At 34.9% G+C, this 22,130-nt stretch overlaps 5 protein-coding genes across 13 annotated transcripts; 3 read left to right on the forward strand and 2 right to left on the reverse strand.

Annotated features, from left to right (window-relative positions):
- The first annotated feature begins 34 nt into the window (after positions 1-34).
- Positions 35-2,188, forward strand: LOC135079926 (peptidyl-prolyl cis-trans isomerase B). The gene is made up of 4 exons (XM_063974556.1): positions 35-256; positions 758-965; positions 1,390-1,574; positions 1,769-2,188. The coding sequence occupies exons 1-4, from the start codon at positions 164-166 to the stop codon at positions 1,898-1,900; spliced, it is 618 nt and encodes a 205-aa protein (XP_063830626.1). The 5' UTR covers positions 35-163; the 3' UTR covers positions 1,901-2,188.
- LOC135079924 (tetratricopeptide repeat protein 19 homolog, mitochondrial) lies at positions 2,130-3,370 on the reverse strand. The gene has a single exon (XM_063974554.1). It carries the CDS (start codon positions 3,166-3,168, stop codon positions 2,185-2,187), a length of 984 nt encoding a protein of 327 aa, XP_063830624.1. The 5' UTR covers positions 3,169-3,370; the 3' UTR covers positions 2,130-2,184.
- Positions 3,371-3,535: 165 nt separating this feature from the next.
- Positions 3,536-11,137, forward strand: LOC135079927 (transmembrane protein adipocyte-associated 1 homolog). Of its 4 annotated transcripts, none has more exons than XM_063974557.1 (6): positions 3,536-3,892; positions 3,970-4,265; positions 4,616-4,873; positions 6,205-6,403; positions 8,206-8,335; positions 8,695-11,137. In XM_063974557.1, the coding sequence occupies exons 1-6, from the start codon at positions 3,804-3,806 to the stop codon at positions 8,851-8,853; spliced, it is 1,131 nt and encodes a 376-aa protein (XP_063830627.1). In that variant the 5' UTR covers positions 3,536-3,803; the 3' UTR covers positions 8,854-11,137. The 4 variants fall into 4 exon arrangements, with proteins under 4 accessions (XP_063830627.1, XP_063830628.1, XP_063830629.1 ...); XM_063974558.1 differs by having other exon boundaries at positions 8,698-11,137; XM_063974559.1 differs by having other exon boundaries at positions 6,217-6,403.
- A 191-nt stretch (positions 11,138-11,328) lies between these two features.
- On the reverse strand, positions 11,329-14,346 carry LOC135079928 (serine/threonine-protein kinase PRP4 homolog). Of its 6 annotated transcripts, none has more exons than XM_063974563.1 (3): positions 14,269-14,346; positions 13,355-13,546; positions 11,329-13,119 (listed from the first exon to the last, which is right to left on the reverse strand). In XM_063974563.1, the coding sequence occupies exon 3, from the start codon at positions 13,053-13,055 to the stop codon at positions 11,367-11,369; it is 1,689 nt and encodes a 562-aa protein (XP_063830633.1). In that variant the 5' UTR covers positions 13,056-13,119; positions 13,355-13,546; positions 14,269-14,346; the 3' UTR covers positions 11,329-11,366. The 6 variants fall into 6 exon arrangements, with proteins under 6 accessions (XP_063830633.1, XP_063830634.1, XP_063830635.1 ...); XM_063974564.1 differs by having other exon boundaries at positions 13,355-13,542; positions 14,269-14,328; XM_063974565.1 differs by lacking the exon at positions 13,355-13,546.
- A 416-nt stretch (positions 14,347-14,762) lies between these two features.
- LOC135079681 (pentatricopeptide repeat-containing protein 2, mitochondrial-like) lies at positions 14,763-20,158 on the forward strand. Its single transcript, XM_063974293.1, has 9 exons — positions 14,763-14,952; positions 15,027-15,246; positions 15,329-15,431; positions 15,571-15,765; positions 16,078-16,174; positions 16,260-16,348; positions 17,316-17,429; positions 18,484-18,591; positions 19,899-20,158. The coding sequence occupies exons 1-9, from the start codon at positions 14,862-14,864 to the stop codon at positions 20,019-20,021; spliced, it is 1,140 nt and encodes a 379-aa protein (XP_063830363.1). The 5' UTR covers positions 14,763-14,861; the 3' UTR covers positions 20,022-20,158.
- Positions 20,159-22,130: the final 1,972 nt, after the last annotated feature.

The following is a 22,130-nucleotide window of genomic DNA, read 5'->3' on the forward strand; positions in this document are numbered from 1 at the left end:
ACGCATCAAATATTGGTGGTTGTGGTGATTGACGTGGATTTTTACGGCAGATTCAGAAGTGGACACACGTGAATTTGCTGAATAACTTAGGTTTAAAAATTGTGCCAAATAGCCTTATTATTTTTAAAAAATAGCTAAAACAAGAGTCAAACTAATACTCGTCATGGGAACCCTAGCCGCAGCTCTTGGCTTACTGTTGATAATCGCCAGTGCGCGATCTGATGATTCTCCCAAAGGCCCTAAGGTCACCCACAAGGTAACTTCTAGTTTTTTTTTTCAGTTTCCTGTAAAATATGCAATTCACACATATGAATTTCCATCATAATTGACCTTCACATAAAGTTCATGAACTTTTTGTGCCATCATCCGGTCGCTGACCTTTTGAAATGACGCTACAAGTTTTTTTCTCTCGCATGTCATGATCCTTTGTGTGAGCTTTTTTATTTTTGTCCTGTTACATAGTATCATTCATACTGACTACTGACCCTAAATTATTTTCTGTAGGTATGTAGGTACTACTTTTTAGGCCATTGTAATTTGCCTTTTGTGATTCAATCTGCATTCATTTAATAATAGCAGTAGTAGGCACACAATCATTTTAGATTGGTCAGAAGTCGACCGTCAATAAATAAAATGACTATAATCAAGTAACAATGGACTACAATAACATAGGTCTTATACCTTTTAATTCATGCCTTTTAAAAATTATACTAGGTATAATATTTGTTTACTGATGTTTATTATCTTTTTCTATTAGGTTTATTTTGATATTACCATTGGAGGAGAGAGTGCAGGCACAGTAGTCATTGGTTTGTTTGGAAAAACAGTTCCAAAAACTACTGAGAACTTTTATGCCTTGGCTCAAAAGCCTGAAGGAGAAGGCTACAAGGGCAGCAAATTCCACAGAGTGATTGAAAACTTCATGATCCAAGGTGGTGACTTCACCAAGGGTGACGGCACTGGAGGTAAAATATCAAAGATTTATTGAAAACTAAGAATATGTTAGGACTTTCTTTGAATTATCATATTTTATTATTGTATTTGTATAGTAAGTTAATAACAAGATAATATCTTACATTAGATACTTCAAATATTTATGAGCTTAATTTTATTGTGAGCTGTCAAACTTATCTTAACTCTTGAATTCAGTTGAAGTGGTCTTTGTACATAGGTAAGACTTACAATTTGATAACCCACAAAGACCACCTTAAAAGTAGGCATCTTATATTCAGATAATGGATTTGTCTCTAAATATCTTTATTTTTGTTATAAAATATCTTTTTCACAGTTACATCATTATTTTGTGTTATCCAAAATATAGTGATATGAATGATTGATGAGACGCTGCTTATTTGCCATTAAACTATAAAATTATTTATTTTTTTACAGGACGCAGTATTTACGGTGATCGTTTCGAAGATGAGAACTTCAAGCTACGTCACTATGGTGCTGGTTGGCTGTCCATGGCTAATGCTGGAAAAGACACAAATGGATCCCAGTTCTTCATCACTACCACCAAGACCCCTTGGTTAGACGGCAGACACGTTGTCTTTGGGAAAGTTTTGGAAGGAATGGTAAGATCTCAGAAATTGTGAAATTAACGATGATCTCAATCTTCAGAAAAAGTAGCTGTTTATCTAATAAGTGATAGCATTATGAACTCAGCTGTCAAAACTCAAAACCCTGACTATAAAAGGAGATTTTTTTAAAAACTGTACGCTGTTTTCAAAACTTGTGCTGATAAAAATGTTTGTTTTCTTATTTGCAGGATGTTGTGCGTAAGATTGAAAAGTCGCCGACTGGCGCAAACGACCGTCCAGTAAAGGATGTTGTCATCGCGAACTCCCGTGCCGAACTTGTCGCAGAGCCATTCAGCGTCACAAAGGAGAGTGCTCAATAACACAATGTTTATTTTAAGTTAAGCCATAATACACTTTAATTTTAAAATGACAGTGCTCAAGTCTCTAACCGAAATACGTTGTAAATATTCAATCGTGATTGAAGAACGCAACACTGTTTTAGTTCCAGTGCATTTACATAAAAATCAAAATGATATTATTTTCTCATATAATTATGTTTTGTTAAACAACAATTTTACAGGGTGAAATTTGAGATTGAAAATACAAATCTTTAATTTTAAAATATATTGTTCTTAATATTCATTTTAAAAATAAAGTTATAAGATTAACTATGGTTTTTTAGTTCTTGTAAACATGATTCAGCTTCTTGTTTGATATCATTATTTTTGGATACAACCCCCAATTTCCATCCATAACCACAACTTTTTCTGGCCTCAGCTATTAAGTTTTTCTTCAAATATGCTCTTCCTAAATTAACATACATGGCTCCCATATCATCCATATTTAAATCTTTTCCTAATTCAATAGCTTCTTTAAAGTAGTTTATGCTTTCATCGGCCTTGCCTAGAAGGTCACAGACTGTTCCAATATCGTTGAGTTGAATAACAATGTGTTCTTTATCTACATCTGAAACTTCCCTCATCCATTTTAATGAACTTATCAGCAGTGGCAGACTCTGTTCAATTTGTTGACAATCAAGAAACAGTCTGCCATACCAGTCCTCTGTCATTGCTAAAAGTTTTTTGGTTGCATCGTCTGCACCATATTGCATAGCAGTTCTCAGTTTTTCTAAACAGTAATCGTATCCAAGTTGGGCTGTGGAATATTCTTTTTTTAGATGACTGATTCTAGCTAGCTTAGAGCTTATGTGAACCATACGGGGATCATCTTCTGTAGCTCCATCTTGCATTATTCTTTGTGCGACAGAAACAAACAATTGTTTTGCTTTGTCCAACTGAGCTCTTTCAAGAGCCAGATTAGCCATTACATCATAGATATAAGTAATGCCCTGTTCATGTTGTATCTGCTGTGCTTGTCTAAGGGAAATATGAAGCAACTGCTCAGCTTTTTCATATTCACCTCGTTGGATAAATAATATACAATGCTTAATTGTATGTATCAACTCGTCTTCTGCTGAAAGTTTTGGTTGGAAACCGAGCCAAGTAAACAAAGAAAATCCAATAGTTACAGGGACGACTGAAATCTTTGGTTGTACAGAGACATCGCGTAAAAATGTTACTGGTATTCGTTTAAAGTTACTTCTAATGGTATATAATTTCCTAAAAAGGAAACGAAGTCTGCTAGACATGATGTTTAGATAAAATATAAAATGTTACATAACCTCTACAGTCCCTTATTTATCATATTTCTGCAGACAGAACTGAAGCCGGAACTGAACACTTAAACATATTTTTATTTCACAATATATTGTAATTGATCAGTAAAACAATTTTTAAAAATGTTAAATGTCATAGTCAGCTGCTCCGGTATCCATTTTCTATTACAGAGCATATTTTTTATTAGTCACAGACAAACAAACTTTGTAGTTAAGTGATATTGACAGAATTAATTGAATGTTTCCGAGATCTTTTAGTCGATTAGTAAAGTCGTCCTACACTAGTGGCGTTGTCTATGGTTGGTCAGCAAAATAATTTGACGTTTGTAGGCCATAGAGTAAAAGTACGTACAAAATAATGTCATGTCGTCTTTCTGCTGCATCTCAATAAAATTGAATTAAATTCAGTGTCGACATTACTAATTTAATTATCTTTCATACAATATTATTAATAAGACAGGTCATCTGGTGTCCATTTTATTATGGTAGAATTAAGGTGATGGACATTCCTGCTATCATCATTGAGACAAGCAAGTAATGCTTCGTTACCACCACAGAGCTCGAAGGCTTTAGCTTTCGTAACACAGAAAAACGATTGACCAAGAAGAATGTTTAGCATGAACGGATCAGATTTCCCCCCTGTGAAAGAGGACACATTTTGTAAATATGTTTTATACTACGAGATAAATAATTCAAGGTAACAATTTGCCTTTTTGGTTTTCATGTTATTTATGTTGTTGTTCTGTTTTATGTGACGAAAGCTTCTCTTTTCAGGGTTCGGATTTGGGATTTGATAATATTGATACCGAATGCGTTGTTTGTGCTTTTCTTAGTGGTAAGATTTAATAAGGCTCAGTTGAAACTGCGTGCTACAAGTAGTCCTATATTTCTGACATTCTACACTTTGGTGTGGGGAAATGTGATCATAAGCCTGGTGCGATGTGCTGTGTCCATGACGGTGAACGCGGCGATGCCGCTGGGAGGCCTGGTGGACAAGATCCTGTGGGTGACAGTGAGATTCTTTCTGTTGGCCACAGAAATGAGTGTCGTCATATTTGGGTTGGCTTTTGGTACGTAAGATGATCTTCATCACATCATTTTTGCTATCGATTTGTTGTAAGATTATATGTCTTGTGTTTTGTCTCACAAAATTAATGGCATTGATGTGTTAAACCTAGCTTCAAAAGTTAAGTGCATTTGTACTAAGCGATTACTGAAAAGTATACTATTATTTAATAAAATTAATTATTAATTAGTATTTAGTAAAATTAATTATTTATGAGTCAAACTAAACAATTTTCCCACCATGAAGTTCTGAAACAGCTATAATCTGTGTCAATTTACAATTTGTTATGCATTCAATTTACAACCATTTAATACAGTGTATCATTTATTAATATGCTCCATTTTCCTTTATCAGGACACTTGGACAGCCAAAGCAGCATCAGATATGTTCTCCTGGCAACGTCGCTCATATCCCTTGCTTTCACCATCACTCAAGGCACATTAGAGATTGTCATGCCGGATGACATGTTCCACATTGATAACAGGGACTACAACCTGTTCGGACACGGTGGAATGTTATTCTGGTTCACATCGTCTCTAGTCTTCGCTCTCATTTACTTCCTCATATTGTTGCTGCCATGGATACCACTTCGGGACTATTTGGCTTTACCGAGTAAGTTTTAATCATTACTATATCTTTATTAATAAAATATTGGCTTAATTAAACACTTAATATTAGTATTGGTGATAACAAAAGTTACTTAACAGCATTATCTGTTTGCTAATAAATAAAATGCTAATTTTATAGCAAGTATTTTCATGGTACATAAATAAGACAATGCTAATTGTTCATTATAATAACATTAGGCGTTTTGCAACACAAGAATAATGTGATATCTTATTATTATGGACTGTAATAAGAGTTGTTTTGGTATCTGAAACAGTTAATTAAAATGTAATAATTGTATGCACTGTATTATTGCTTTGCATTGCTGCGTTATGTGCAATGTATAAACAAAATGTGATTAAGTAACTAAGGCTGTTACTTCCTTTTGAATTGTTATTGGTCAGATACAATAAATTATGCAATTTATTGTCTTGGTTAATGTTTTCAATGTTATCGTTGGGTTTTTGACCTTTTGTGATAAGTATTGCTAGCCCATTATTACCAGGAATTGCAAGGTGTAAATCAAGTAAGTTTATGAGCAGAAATCCTTTTGTAGGGCATTGTGACTTAGTTCAGACATAACTTAGTCTTATCTTGAAGTTGGACGTTATATCCGTAACTTGTGACCTTGTAGAATACATGCTTCCTACTTTGTTATTTGTGACAAATTGTAATCAACTTCATACTAAATGGACTGTAATCTTTTTAGTGAAGATAATTGGCATAAATTGTTTGAATGAAAGTTCAAAGAACTGGAACGCTCATTGGTATAATAAACTGATGTGACATCGCATCGTCGCATACACGACCGCAAAATTAGTGGCATGGCACTTATTTCCTCATGTCCCTGGTTAAAATTGTCCCGCAACATTGTCGCCATAATGTTCAGTGAAATCGTACGATGCATCAGGCTAAATGATACGTTTGGCAACGGCAGGTTGGGTGTCCCATAGCTATGGATGGAGGATACTGTCGGGTTTTAGTGGGTAGGTCCCGCCCTTAGGCGATGAGAGCCCCACATAACCCACTGGCCGTGCTCAGCGGCATTTCCCGACGGAAAAAAGGGTGTCCCATAGTGCGAATATGATGTTATGATCCATAAACCATGAGACTAATTTTGTACTGTGCGGGAATCGAACTCGCGACCTCTAGCATGTTAGTTCGTTACGAACCACTTCACCAAACGGCCGACAATAATGGCTGAAGATTTGATTTGTGTAATAGTATAGAAAAGTGTTGCGAAGTGTCAAACCCGACAGACGTCCGCGTAATACCGAAATCGTGAGCTACAACAAGGCATATCCACAAAAACGGGCAGTACGACTGGTAACGTGCAGTGTTTATTCCAGCCAAACTATCGTTCTACCTGTACGTGTTGCTACTGGCGCTTCTGGACACGACCCAGGCGGTTGGCGCAGGCCTACTGGCCTGGGGCTCCATGCAGTCCGGCCTCTGCATCGTGGACGTGACTACATGGCTCTACTTCTCGTTGTACACGCCGCTTGTGTACCACACTTTTCTCAGCGAGTTTTTCAGGTACGTGACCGCTAGTGAAAGTCGGGCAAAGGAAATAAAAAAACGCTTTCGTTTGATCAAGTTGACAATGGCACAATGAATTAAAGCAGGAAAGCTCTTTCCTAGTTTAAATGTATTTTAGTTTTGTTAGCTTCAATTTTTATGCAATGAGAACTTTTTGTAGGTAGTCAAATAATATTGTAAGTAGGGTCTTGTCGAATGTCTCAGTTAACAGAATGCATATTTTATTACTTGTCCTAGTCAAGAGTTAAGTTTCTATTGTCATGTTTTTTGTTGATAGCATTATAACGCGACATTGAAACTATTCAGAACTTGGATTAAGATTTGAAACGACCTTGGCATGAATTACCTTTCTCAACTCAACACAGTCACATAATGCGGGATGCAATTGGTCAATTTTGTTTTATGTTCCTGGGATTTTCGTTACGACAATAGTTTCGTAAGAACGTTATGTAATGAGCTAAATATCTTGACAGTTTTAGCGTTTTATCTAAAAAGTTAAGATGAACTTGTGTAGGCACTTTACCTACTTTTAATGTTATTACGATTGATAGACAGGTACTTGACTTCAAAGATATTGAATACATCTATAGATGACTTTACAGTTTCAAGCCTCAAGCGATCTCTTAAAAACATGCTCCACTTATCACGCATTCATGACTTTTATGATAAATATTTGCGTTTTTACTATTTTGGTCCGTGTACCGTAACATGTTAATGAATTCTGATTGGATGGAGGCACAATTTAGCTCATAAATATGCATGTTTGTTACGCTCAACAATGACAGATGTATTTAAAAGATGGACAATAATTAGACTTGGCAAAGTAAAACGGTATTTTTATGGTGTTGTTCCATCCTTGACCTCCCCGCATACATCGTGATTCGTACTTGAGTTTATGCGAACACTTCCTCTTAAAATACATAAACAACATGCACGAACATTACCATTATGAGAGATTTTGTATTCTCGCGTGTTGGGTAATTTTGTGGTTTATAATAAAATCGTCTGCATAACGCAGATTCATTTTCTTAAGTTGGGGTATTTACTATGCTACGCCAGATGAATATTGTCCCTCCAATTTTATGGGTCGTAAAATTAGAGAAAGTGGTGTGACGCCTAACATTATGCGTGCGTATTTTATGTGTGGAATTGTGTGTCGTCAATGTTCCGCCAAGAGAAGACTATGGTCTGTAATATGGAAAGATCAACATCTATTGTAGATACAATAGATTGTCATTGGTCTACTTTACAGGCCATCTATTCTTTAGTTTGAATTGGATTTTAAGCTTCTTACTAATAATTATGAACCTTATTGCTCTGAATATCTGAAATCCTTGATGCGATGTAATGAAATGAGGGCTACACAGTCTCAGTCACAGTCACCATTAGCGATTGACATGTCCCTACTCTACAGTGGCGCCAGACTGGTTAGGTTAGTGCACATGCGATACGATAGTCCTCCTCGGCTTCAGCGCTCACCAGTGTGCTGCTTACCATGAGTTAACGTTTGATGTGCTCGCTAGCGAGTGCGTCAAAAAAATCTATGAAGATTTTAGTTCTTGAAAGTAGCCGCTAGGGGCGCTATACAATCTGTCATATACATTATAATGTAATTTTTACGCAGTCGCTAGCGAGCACAACTAACTTAAACTCATGGTAAGCACACAGTTGGCGCCACTGTCTTCGCCACAAGCACACCCACACAGTAACAGTGACCTTACCTACTCTACAGTGGCACCAACTGGTGAGCGCTATAACCACAACCTTCATTTGTAACCGTTTTCTTGTATGAATTCCAGTGTATCTCAGCCGAGCATCATGTTCTCGTACAAGGCTCAGATGGACGAGCCTATGGACGACGACCAGGTGTCTCTGCCGCACCAGCAAAGCTTCAGCTCCTTGAAGACCGATTCTGACTACATCTATCAGGTAAGTCTTACTACTACTTAACTCCAATTAAAATTGGTTGGCTCTATACAAAACTGTGTTATACAGCATAATATTATTTTAAATAGAGAGATGGTCGTATTCCTGTAGTCGAAACTAAAAGACTTGATGATGAAGATGTAGCTAAGCATACTTTAGCATAATCAAAGACTTTGTAATTGGATAAGCTACACCTGCGTTATTTTAGTGTCGATAGTCATAAGTACTTGAGCATGATTGATTCATCGTTGGGAGTCAATACTTATTATACTTGAGTAGGTATGAAGGGTGAAGTCGGGGCCAGAAACTCGAAATATCCTTATTCGTTCAGAACATAACTACAGTAAAGTTGTTTGTTCCAGCAGAGCAACAGTGTATACGACAGCACGCTATTCGAAGCCGGGGGCACCACGCCCATGAATCCAGTGTACAGCGCCTCTCTCCAAAGCCCCGACTCCATCGCCTCAGGCCAGTCCATAGACCTAGCCCCCGGCTTCCACACCCAGGCGCCGCCCACATAACCCGCCCGGTACAACCACGTATAAACATCCAAAGAAACATTACTATAGTATAGTGATACTATAACGAGTTAACATAAGAATATTAGTGTTATTTGATACCTGATTTCCTTTTCAGAGAATCTCAGTAGAACTGAAACATTGTAATCTCTTGTCGCAGTAATCTACCGGTTAGTTTTGTGATAGACAGAGCCAGTGATCAAATCGAATTTCTTGAGACTGCTTTACATCCCATTTCTGCTTTAAGTCTATGTAATGGATCCATCCATAAATCTGACATTAGATTATATTAGCTATATAAATGCTACTTAAATTGTATATAAGGTTTGTTCTATTTAGGGATTTGTGATTATGTTATTGTTAATACAAATAATGGGATTATTATCGAAATTTCCACTACACCTAATCGTTTGGGAACTTTGTTGGGACATCAGAATTATACTTTTTTCTCACCGAAAGCGCTTAATGGAGCCGGGTTGAAGGGATTTCGGCGATAATCGAGACTTGAAAGCAGTTTGCAGCAATTAACATTTCCTCTGTGAAGAGTAGCCTTTGATCATAAATCTTTAGGGCATGCTTTAATAAAGCATAAGCAATTTCAAAATAACACCACATTCTAAAATCTTTAAAATTATGTCATCATTAAAAGATTAAATATTGGCATCCAGTAACCCGACATCTTAAGGTGGTCCAAGAAACAAAGAAAGAAAATAACTTTCTCTATCTTCGAAATCGAATTATATTTTTGAAATTGTTTATTAAGCCTTATATCGAGCGTGCACTTCACGGACAATAGATTTTTTTAAACCGTTACAATACGGCTGTGGCTGAAAACGATTAAATGTAAAAATAGGATGTGCGGAAGACTCGTACTAGCAGGAGATTGTGTACATTTTGAATAGAATGTACGTTATAGAATAACTTGGTAGATTGTTAATTATTCTGTAGCACCTTTTTAAAATCTTAGGGTACTTACATGATAATTTTATTGGGTTGGTAATTTGACATTAATGAAGTAATTTTAGTTTGGTAAAGTATCACTAAATATTTAGTTACCTACTTGTGTAGGAATACATTTTGCCAAATTGTGTTGCAATCGTTTTAATCAATTTGGTCATATCTTTTTCCTACCTCATTGAATGTCACATATCTCAATAATTTTATCAAATTAAAAGCAATTGAGTGTATTTTACGATGCGTCGTATTTGAATTTTTGTGTCCCTTTTATAAATGAATGAATGTCTTAAGACTTCGGCTTCATGTTGAAATATACAGTATTCTGCCTCAATTTGAAGTATTAAGTATTTATAGAGGGTGGATATTTGTGTAGTTTGCTACCGAAGTGAGTGCTACAGATGGATTATTTGTAAATATTAAAGTCGGCTATTAGAGTGCTATGAAACATTGTGTGATTTACACTAATCGGTTTTTTTATATATTATTTTATTGTACTGTGATGATATTTACTTATTGTAATGTTTTGTTGTTGATTTTATATTTTCTTTATTTGTAAAAATAATCTGAAAGGTTGTAGTAGGTCAGCCTGGTGTTTAATTTCAAATAATTGATTTATTGTAACAAATCAGTTTTGGATATGCTTGCAAAATGTTTTGAAGGGTTGCCATTTGAAAAGTTTTAATTTATTGTCAGTAATTTGTAAATACTTTTATGTCAAAAAACTTAATTTCAGGTCAGATTCCTTGATGTTTGCTATCTGCTTTTATTTGAAGAATGAATTTCACTTGGAAAAATGTAATGTTTTTTTTTAAATAACGAAGGAAAATTTAATTTTGTTCCGTGGTGAAATTATCTATTGGAAAGTTACTCCAAATACATAATTGATAGCAGCCGGCCGGCTGTTTCCCGTCCATTATTACAAATTATGTGTTACCTACATATTATTTAGAAGAGAGTAAACATCTAGGAATCTAACCTCATGGTAATCCTGGTCAGGCACCATCATTTTAGATAGAGGTAACGGAAAGTTGAAGTTTCCATAAGGAAATATATTTTATCCCTTACAAATGCTAGTTGCATTTTAAACTGTATGTCGAAGGTTTTATGGTTCAATATGATCACCATGCTATGTCAATTGGTCAAATGAATCGGACTACAATTCCGTATTTAGCCGGTGACGAACATGTCAATTTTCCTCCTTTTATATTGTGATACTTCACATGTATGTAGTGGTCATGTGAAACCTAAGTGATATTTTGGTTGATGGCGTATTACATATTTTTTGTTGTTTTGTCTCATAGGCAACTAATAAAGTACTCTTCTATTAGAACTTTGTTTCATTTTTAAAAATAATAACCACCCCCAATTTATAATAACTACCTTGGTCGAAAGGACATTGGCAAGAAACCTATTCTAGAAAACTTGGATCTATCTGTTGAAATTGTTCATAATATCATGACCTTTTTAAGTTCGTAGTCCATTACAAGTTTAAATTAATGGTAGAACAAAATGAAAAACATCTTATGTTACTATTTTTTTATTGAGTCACCTTGATGATGTCATGTTACTAGTGGTTCTTGTATAAATGGGTGGTTTAGACAATCTGTGACAGTCATTCTTTGATGATAATCCAGTCCTAACATCTTGTCTAAGAAATCCTTGAGTTGAATCAATTTCTTTTCGTCATCTGCATATGCACTTTTATGCGTTTTCTTCAGTTCTTGTAGAAGGTCTCGGGAAACATTGATAGTGAATAGTTCAACAAATTTTTCCCTTCCTGTAGCTTCATCTTTTTTGTGTAGAAGGAAGTTATTATTGTAATTGAAATGTTGATCCTTAAATTTCCCTTTCTGAATCATTTTTCCAGGGATTTTTCCTTTTAGGTCCATAAAGCATTTCAACATTTTGTTGTTAGAACTTCCAGTGAACATAATTTTTCCAGTGGTCATTTCATATATCGTGCAAGCAGCAGACCACACATCCACACTATGCTTGAATGGAATACCCAATATGATTTCTGGGGCTCTGTAAAACCTGGAGACTAAATAAGGAGTTGATTCATTATATCCAACTATCATTGCTGAACCAAAGTCACATAACTTCAATATATTCTTTTTCTCATTTACAAGGATGTTGTCAGGTTTTACATCAGCATGGATGATACCAACTTTTTTTAAATGTCTCAAAGCTAGAAGCAGCTGTCTGCTATAGCTCATAACAGCTTTCATATTTAGACCACGGTGTCTCCCATACTTTTTAATAACATGCCTTAAATCCATATAAAGGGGTTCAAACACTAGGCAAAGGTGCCCTTTGTGCATGAAATTCTTGAGCAATCTTACACAATGGTATTTATTCTCAGGATCAGCATCATTAATCTTTCTCAACATGGCTAGTTCTTTTAGGCCAGTTTTGTACATTAAATCATTATTTCGCATTATTTTAATAGCCACTTCAGATTTATTGTTCTTGATGTCTTGAGCTAGAATGACATTAGCAAATACACCTTGTCCTAGAATACTTTTCACTACATATTTATTATTGTCTATGATATCGCCAATTCTTACGTTGTAGTAACCTTCTGGATCATCCCAATTGTCACTCAATTGTGAATTGCTATTGTCCTGTGTTACTGAATCTGGGACTTTATTGGGAACAAAGTCCTTTTCTGAAAACATATCAGTTGTTTCTTTAGCAGAACTTGGTTTGTCTGGTGAAGGTGATTCTTCACAAGGAGTTTTGATTTGAACTATTTCTTCAGGCTCTGCAGTTTTGTTTAAACACACATTCTCAGTCTCTGACTGAAGGTTTAATTTCTCTAAAAGTTGCTTTCTCTGTCTTCTCCTCTGTTCTATAATATTTTCTTCATCTTCAGAATCTAAATGGGTATAGTCTTCTTCTTGTTCTGGCAACGGTTTAATTGTTTTTCTATTTTTTTTAGCATTATGGTTGTCGTTAGCATCAGGATGATTTCCATTGGATTTGAAAGAATTCGTTATACTGTCGTGCATTGTATTCTCTTCAAGTTTATTTTTAGAAATTCTTTTTAATTCTTCTTTAAGATTTTGTCTTTGTTTTATAAGTTCATCTAGGCTTGAAACTTTCGACGGTAGAGGTGGAGTCTTACAATCCGAACGCCGTTTGGTTTCTTTATGTTCTTCATGCCTCCTTTTCCGTGAGCTTGATTTTAGATCTCCACTTCCAATTCTTCTGGTTGATTTGTTTTTTGGATACCTGTTGTCTGCCATTCTACAACTTCAAATTCAAACTTGTTATACTTATTTAATATAGGTACTATGAGGATTTATTAATCTGTAAAGAGATAAAAAGAAATTAGTACAAATGGCTAAATTTCAAAGTTTGTAAGCTACATTAAACTATTTAATGAAATATCATTTTTTTCATGAACATGTATATTGTAAAGCAGTTTCAGGTCACTTTCATGATAGTTGTTGATTTGTTTTATAGAAGATTGATGGCTTATGCAACTCTCATGAATGTGACTTTGGTGACATCTATAAAATATTGTTACTATATCATTGATTACATTTCCACCCATCCAATTAATTATCAGTATTCTGTTCCAAGGTTATGAGTTTTTATGCAATCATTCACATCTTCATATTTCCACTGATGGATTTAAGTATTGAACATGTCCCATTTAAAGTGGAAGCCACATCACTTTACTGAACCATCCATGGTATTTGTTTTTAATAGTATGGACTTATGTGTCATCTTGCTAGAAAAAAGTTGTAAAAACACATTAGAACAAATTCCTCAAACAAAATGCCAATGATACACACTTATTGTATGTGTTGTGAATCATTAGTAAGTAACAGTTATTAATATTGGTAGTAGTAGGTAGCATCATTTTACTCATCCTAGTTTTGAATTATTCAATAAACAAATATATCCAAGATTGTGCCAATAAGAGCTGAAATTATACACAAATCATGGGACATTAAACGCACAATGAAAATGTTTATTACAGAACACTAAAATCGTCTTGATGGAGGTTTAATAGAATTGAAATAATGAAATAATTTTGGAAGAAACTCAATCATACTAATAACGAATACTAGGATCAAACATTGTGTCCACTTCAAGTATCATAAATGATAGTAGTAAATGAGATTTTTTAACAAATATCCACGAGCTCTTTCGAAAGATTTATGAAGGCGCGAAAGTAGGCTCTGAAGAAAATGTTGTCAATACATTAAATAAGGTCTTATATAACTGAATAAGTATAAATATAAGATAATCACAGTACGCGCTAATTAATATTGTCTAATATTATGAATAAAAGACAATATTATTAGCAAGTTCAAGAAGGTTTTTGTTTTTTATTACACAACAAGTTATTAATTTGTATTCACATATTTCTATTGATTACTATTTCAGGAGATTTTAGTAGTAATCAAAAGAAATACAAATCAGTAAATTAAATGGATAAGCACACACTTTTGTATTTTTTTTGTGGGTTTTCAAAGATTTGTAAATTATTTTCTGACAGACAACGACAACCATGACAGACAATGAATATGTCATCATTCACCACAGATTAAAGATTAGTGGCATTAGCATTAGCGGTAGACTTCGAGCAGACAAGTAAGGAGACGGCGGCATGCTTTTTTTGCAAATGATGATCACTTTCTTGCACCCTGAAGAAAATCTTGAATAATAGTTAACTAAAGAAAAATAGAAATAAAGTAGAAGAAATTGCCTTAAATCAGCTTGTTATTTATGACCAACATATGGTCACTTTCCATTTTAAATGAAAAAAAGAGGGTAATAATAATTATGATGCCTTCTCCATTTAAATAGTCATTAATAATGACTCATTATTGAAAAAGCCACAATACGTAGTGTATACGATGTAAGTTCCCAATGTGATCATTCAATTGATTAATCGTAATAAATCATACACGAAATATTTTTCCAAATCCAAAAGCACATCACTAAATTCAAAATTTGACAATGTTTAAAATCTAACCTCAAATTTAATCGGCGCTATTCTTCGGACTTTGCTAAAAATTTTATTTAATTGAAGGAAAATGACTATGTTCGCTAAAATTGTGTTAAAAAATGCATTTCATAACAATTTTCGGTTATGTATTCCATTTCGAACATTGTATGTAACGCAAGGTATGTCTCTCTCTAACCTCTCAAGATTTTGTTCTTTTATTAAATTTGTTAATTATTGTGTATTAAATTCACAGTGCAACATTTATATTCACAAACCGCACTTGGGATTGATGGTTACCTCCAATCGAGAAAGAGAATCAAGGAGCAATTTTCAAATTTTTCTGATAAGTTTCGGACGAAGATGATTGAGTTTGTTCAGGATCCTAAAAACATGGTTTTCACTGAAGACTTAAAAAATATGGTACATATAGCGGAACCTGCAGATCTTGAACTCGTTATGGATATGATCAAAAAGTATGTTCTACAAATTGAAACAAATGTTTTACAATTACTTCTTTTAATGTATGGCCATGTACAAAGTGTGACTTTCTTTCAGGTTCAACACCAACAAATCAGAATTTAGGTTTGGTTCATTTGTTTTTGGTCCTGTAGTGATGCGAATGTACCATTTTTTGGATGCTCCCAATGAGGCTTTGAAGGTACCTGTGAAATTTCAGGCTTTAAAATTATTACAACACCTAAATGAGTTCAAATTTTTGAGAACTTAAGCAAATAACCAATTTTTTTACATTATACTATTTATTTATACAGTCTTTTTAATGATGTCTTTCTTTTCAGTGCTTTGAGGACCCTGACAACAAAGGTTTCTTCGACCAAGTAATGACGTACCACATTTTGCTTGACTTGCTCTACTGCCATGAAATGTATGACGAGATGTACAGAGTTTTCGAAAGAGCCAAAGAGGCACAAATGAATATGATTAAATTCCCCAAGTATCCTGTAGTTTTGATTTTAGCAGCGTGTTACAAACAAGTAAGTTTTGTAAGAAATAATTAGAAAATGCTACAGAGAGAGAAGATATTTTTAGTATCTCTAGCACTTAACTTAGTCAGTGCCTGAGGAGGTGTGACATTGACATATTATGACATGACAGAGCCTACAAATCTGAAGCATATCAGAAGTCTTGCTGATGTTTTATGTCTCAAAAACTCCCTCCCGTGTCACTCCCATAACCCAGGCATTGTCCGAGTAAAGCCTATTATATTATTACCTATACCTTAGTATGATCTTTTACTCTAAATTCTATGCATGTTTACTTTTCTTGTCATGATTGTTTATTTCCAGAACACACCAAAAAGTATGGAATACGCTTCCAATTTGTGGACAGAGATGACTGACGCAGGCACAGCCCCAGTTAGAAGAGCTTGTACTTTCTTTGCAGGTATTAATTTTAATAATTAATTTTACTTGAGTAGATGTGTGAAGTTTTACTGCATTATTTTAATATGATTCTGGTTTTTTTACAGCACTGGCATTGAAACAAGGGGCTCCTCATATAGCACTAGAGTCAATATCAACACAGAAGAAACATTACGTCACAGTTAGGAATATTAAGGTAAGATACTTCTCCTCTATGTGTAGAGACCCATATAAGAGAAGAGAAACAAGAAAAAAATCAAAATGTATTAAAGAGCCTCAGTGCAGATTTTCTAATTGGATTTTTGCAAAACTAGTCATAATGTACCTACTTTTTATTTTTTTTTGTTGATTCTGCTTCATGGCAATCTGTTTTTCAACAATAAACATAATCTGAGCAATCAACCAAAGAAGTGATGTGTTTCTTTGGTTGATTCCTCAGATTATGTTATTCTTTGAGAGCCATACTTGTGTGAAAATTCATTTCACACGACTCTTGATGTCAGGTGGTAAATCTTTTATGTAGGCTCGGTATGTCATTCCTCTTTAGCCGGGTGTGCTGAAGAGCGCCTTCCCCACTCAGAGCGTGCGCTAATTTGTTAACACTAGTCATACTAGGAATTAAATATCATAATAAATATCATAATCGTAAGAATGTGGATAGTATCATGTCAAACCGGCGCTATCAGTACGCAACTTTCTGCTACTGGTTCGCGTTTTATTTGGCATTGCTTGATACTGCAAGTTAATATAAAAACACTGTTTTGTATTAATCTGGTTCACCATTTTCGATGCAAAATAGTGTCTTATCAGATCTAAATAACAAAAAAGCTCATAAAACTCATTTATTTTTGCAAATAGGCTTTTACATGTCCCAGTATTAACCCTACCAGTGCTTCGGGACAATAAATGGGCCAGTGCTGAGAAGAAGCATCGCAAGAAACTCAGTCACTAAAGCCCGTTCTCTCGTGACTGTGCGACGGGCGCCCGCAGTGAGTGTGCAAGCGCGACAGCAACATAATTACGCGCGAGCGATAAGGATGGGTAGCTTGGGGTCATTGGACAAAATTCTACGTGCTCGGCGATCAGACTATGATGATACAATGTAGCCCGAAATGTGGTTTGTATTGTGTGAAGGAAATATTTCAATAAAGTTTCTCATACAGGCAATGGCGCTGGCAGACATGGGGCGTGTAGACGATGCTCTCCCGGTGCTAAGGACCGTTTTAGACATCGACATTCCTGAAGAAAAGGACAAACACACCTTCTTCGAAGAGACAGTAAGTGAACTATTCAAAATGTATAATAAACTAGCGACCCGCGCCGGCTTCGCGCGGGTGCTAAGTATTACATAAACCTTCCTGTTGAATCACTATCTATTAAAAAAAACCGCATCAAAATCCGTTGCGTAGTTTTAAAGATCTAAGCATACATAGGGACAGAGACAGCGAAAAGCGATTTAGTTTTATACTATGTAGTGATAATAGGGAATATAAATGGTTTTTTCCTCATTTTTCTGTAACCTTGGTGGCTTTATTTGTACCTTATGACGCGATGACGTCATTTGACATGTTAAGGCCTGGTTTACACCAAGGCGTAGCGGAGTGGAGAAGTGTTTTGGATAACCAATGAGATTTCATTATTTCCACATCTCTTCTCCGCTCCGCACAGCTCTGCTCCGCGCTATCAAATTCCTGCCTGACACTTCTCCGCTTCACCTTGGTGGAAACCGGGCTTAACTCTTCAATTACCCACGAATCAAGTTTATGACTATTTATATCAACACTAGCTTTCCGAATTTTGTCTGTTACAGAAAAACTTTATCGCGCGCGTCCCTGTTTCAAAAACCGGGATAATAACTATTCTATGCCCTTTCCCGGGACTCAAACAATCTCTATGCCAAATGTCATCAAAATCGGTTCAGTGGTTTAGGCGTGAAAGCGAGACAGACATACAGAGTTACTTTCGCATTTATAATATTAGTATAGATTATTAAATGTAAACAATAAACATGCTAGATAAAACTAGACTAATCTATTTCTGATGATAACAAACTAACGCACATGGTAATATATCTTCTAATACACATGGTGCTGTAGACTCATTATTCCATACTAGCTTTTGCCCGCGGCTTCACCCGCATGAAAGTTATTATGGGTTATAAAGAATAATACTGTAAAGTTTCATCAAAATCCGTTCAGTAGTTTTTGCGTGAAAGAGTAACAAACATGTTGACATCCAGACATCCATACAAACTTTCGCATTTATAATATTAGTAAGATATTAGTAAGATACTTTATTATTTGTACAATAATAAATAAAATACAATTGCAGATATCAAGAGTAAGAGCAGCAGTGGAGAAGAAAGGTGACAAGGACTTGCAGAAGGAGTTTGAAACTATTGAGAAAGAATTGAAGGATCGCCGACTTATTGATACACAGGTAACTACTTTTATTAACTGAAGTAATTAATACTGCTAATCAGTTTCATGCAAAATCCATACTATACAGAATGTTAGGTAAATGGGTATATGAGCTGACACTAGCCCATGTTAACATATGCATATAAATGGTATGGTAAAGTCAGAAAATTGATATCATCATTTTAATTATTTTAATTTCCATGAAAATCTGATTTTATATATTTTATTTTGTATGAACATTTAAAAAATTTAAATGATGATATCAAATTTCTGACTTCACCATACCATTTAAATGCATATTTTAACATGGGCTAGTGTCGGCTCATATACTCATTTACCTAACATCCTGTATAACATCATTTCTGTGTACTATTAAAATTGTAATTAAAATCAAGTGTCCGCTATACAGGGTGGAAACGATAAGTGATCTCACTCGATTATTTCTAAACCATACAAGATATCGAAAAACTGGTTCCTGATCCTGAAAGTGCTTTACGAGCTCTTTCAAACGGCACCAATAACAGGTTACAGAATAAACTGGATCTATCCGAAAATTCAATGTTTCCGGCTTCCATACATTTGGTACAGCCTCATAATATTAAAAACTACAGAAGGTGTCGTAAAACTGGTTACTGATCCTAAAAGTGCTTCACGAGCTCTATCCAACGGTATCAATATTAAGTTACAGAATAAAATGGATCTATCCAAAAATCCAATGTTTCCATCCCCCATACATTTAGTACTACCACAGTCATGGCACTCATCTCTTGATACTTGATACAACACTTTATAGCAAGTAAAGCCTAAAACTAATTTTTTCCTTGAATAATTTTAAATAAAAATGCAATTTACGAGTTTTTTTTAGGTTCATTATTTAATTTTAAAAAATTACACTTAATATTGTGTGGTTGGCATACATTTAGTATGGAAGCTGGAAACATTGAATTTTCAGATACTTCCAGTTTATTCTGTAACCTGTTATTGGTACCGTTTGAAAGAGTTCGTAAAGCACTTTCAGGGTCAGTAACCAGTTTTTCGATATCTTGTATGGTTTAGAAATTATCGAGTGAGATCACTTATCGTTTCCACCCTGTATGTACCATATTATGAAAAGTTACTTTACAATTAAAGGTGCATTAACGTCCACAAACAGGACACAAAAGTAAAACAATTAGGAGTAAACTAAATATGTAATGTTAAGACATAAACTGATAAACAGTTACACATGATTATTTTAATTCAAATTCAAAATGTTTATTTGCTAAAAACACAGTAGCTTATAGACTTAAGGCTAACATTCACTGACCAAATTAATTTTCCATTCAGCAAACTTTAGAGAACCTGTTGAATGCCGAAATCACTGCAGGGCCGAAGAAACTGGACAAACCGCGCGGAATGCCTTTCCAGAAAAAGATGCCCTACGTTCCTCGCCAAAGAAGGAACTTCTAAAGAAAGAAAGAAAAAAGAGAAATGTAGGTTCCGATGCAGACGTTACGGTGCAGAGCAGTTAAATGTGAATTACCGAAGGCAATAACGCCAACATTGTGCGGAAATTACTTGATGTTAGGCTATGCGCTCAAGGGTGACTTTTTGCACCTTTTTGTCACCGTGACGGTATATCTTTCTCTTTTACACTTTATGAAGAGAAAAATAGAGAGATATCGTCACGCTGACAAAAGTCAAACGTGCGCGCGCGCCTTTACCCGAGTTAAAACAAAAAAAAAAAAATTAAAGAAAAACCAAAATGCTTTGTTTTATGACGTCTGCATCTGAGCTTACGCGCATCCTCACTTACATTTTCTGACACTTGTGAGACAGTAAAATCGCGAAAAAGACTTTCTCTATTGAAATCAATAAAATTTTAATAATTTCCAGTTTTGAATATTTGTACAAATTGCGTGTTAAACTTCGTTGAACCAAATTAACATCACCTAAGAAGATTCTAATTATCGAACTAAATATTGAGAGCCATGTAACCAGTATCCAATATGGTACTTGCAAGTGTTTTGAGAATGAATAAACTTACAATACAATAAATTAGCAAGTAGATTATGTTTGTAAATAGCTTTAATACTGTGAGTATGTAAGTGTGCGTGTATATGTCGACGAATGAGTATGTAGATAAAATTGCAGGTTGCTTCAAGTGCAATAGAAAAAATGATTTATGTAAAGACTCAGTATTTCCTTACTATGTTTTTGAAATATATGTGTAATTTGTATGCGAATTGCTGAAAAGATTGGTTTAACTTTTACTTATCTGAATGCACTGTTGTTATCTATTTATTATTGCGGGTACAAAATGTTATCTGTTCGATGTTAAAGACTTGAAATTAAAGAAACTTTTAATAGATATCTTGTTTTTTTTAAAACACCTTTCATGAAGACGTAATTAACTTAGTAATATAAAAAATAAATATTTTTTATTATCATCAATTTATTAGAAATCAAATAAGGTGTCAGGACCTGAACCCTACATTTAAAATTAATACACACTTGTTTTCATAATAGTGATTTAAATCATGTAAAATTATACAATTCAAGCTCTTCCCAGTTTATCTTAATCAATTTGTCTGGCGTAGCCAATCTGGAATGTTTGGGATCAATTTGTAAGCCGTTGTAAGCCGACGAAGACATTTCGCGCCGGTTTATTACTTCAGACGTAGCCGCCTTTAGAACAGTCCCTACATGAACACATAATCAACTTATTTTCAATAAAGGCACATCAAATTAAACGCAGTGGCACCTTTACTGACTGATAGTTCCGTTAACCCCTCGTGGTAAGCTAAATATTATGCTTGTGTTATGAGTGACTACACCAGAATAGTCGAGCGGCACAGCGGGGATCGAACCCGCGTTTCTTGGATCTGACCCGACATTGTTCTTTACTCAGCTCGAACGTTAGATAACTATTAGGCCAAATATTATGACTGCCATAGCAAATTTTTCTTCAACAGTCATGAATGTAAAAATCTTTGGCAAATAAAATATACATTTACGAACGACATTCGTGGTAAACTGGTAATCTTTCAGGCCTTAGATTTCTAAAGCGCGTGATCGCAAGTCCTGTGAGCTTTTGCTTTTAGTGCCCCGATTGCGTTAAATATTTTCAACTACAACGCGACTGGACGACGAACGAAAGTCAGCTGTTGACGCTTTGACAGCTAAGTAAATAGTTCAAACGAAAACGAATAGGCCAGTAGAATTAAACACAAAAATTGATTAAATCGGAAATAATTCCTACAAAAGATTTTTTTGCTTTAATGGCTTCATTGGTTGCCCATTAAGACTCTCCTAAGTTTTCGACTTCGACGGAGTTGTGCTTAAGTGGTGGGCAGTGGCGGCGTAAGGCGTAGGCGACATGGGCCACCGCCTACGGCCTCGCGGAACAAGGGGCCTCGCGCATCAAAAATTTTGCTCACATGTCAAATTCAACTTTTAAATACTACTAAATATAAATTATTGATAGCTAAACAATGTAGTTAAAATTTTTTTTTTCCAAACAAATTCAGCCATAATTAAGCAACAACACGGTTTTAAGTGACAAACATTATTCTTTGG

The sequence above is a fragment of the Ostrinia nubilalis genome, chromosome 17 (genome assembly GCF_963855985.1).
Source record: "Ostrinia nubilalis chromosome 17, ilOstNubi1.1, whole genome shotgun sequence".
Taxonomy (NCBI): domain Eukaryota; kingdom Metazoa; phylum Arthropoda; class Insecta; order Lepidoptera; family Crambidae; genus Ostrinia; species Ostrinia nubilalis.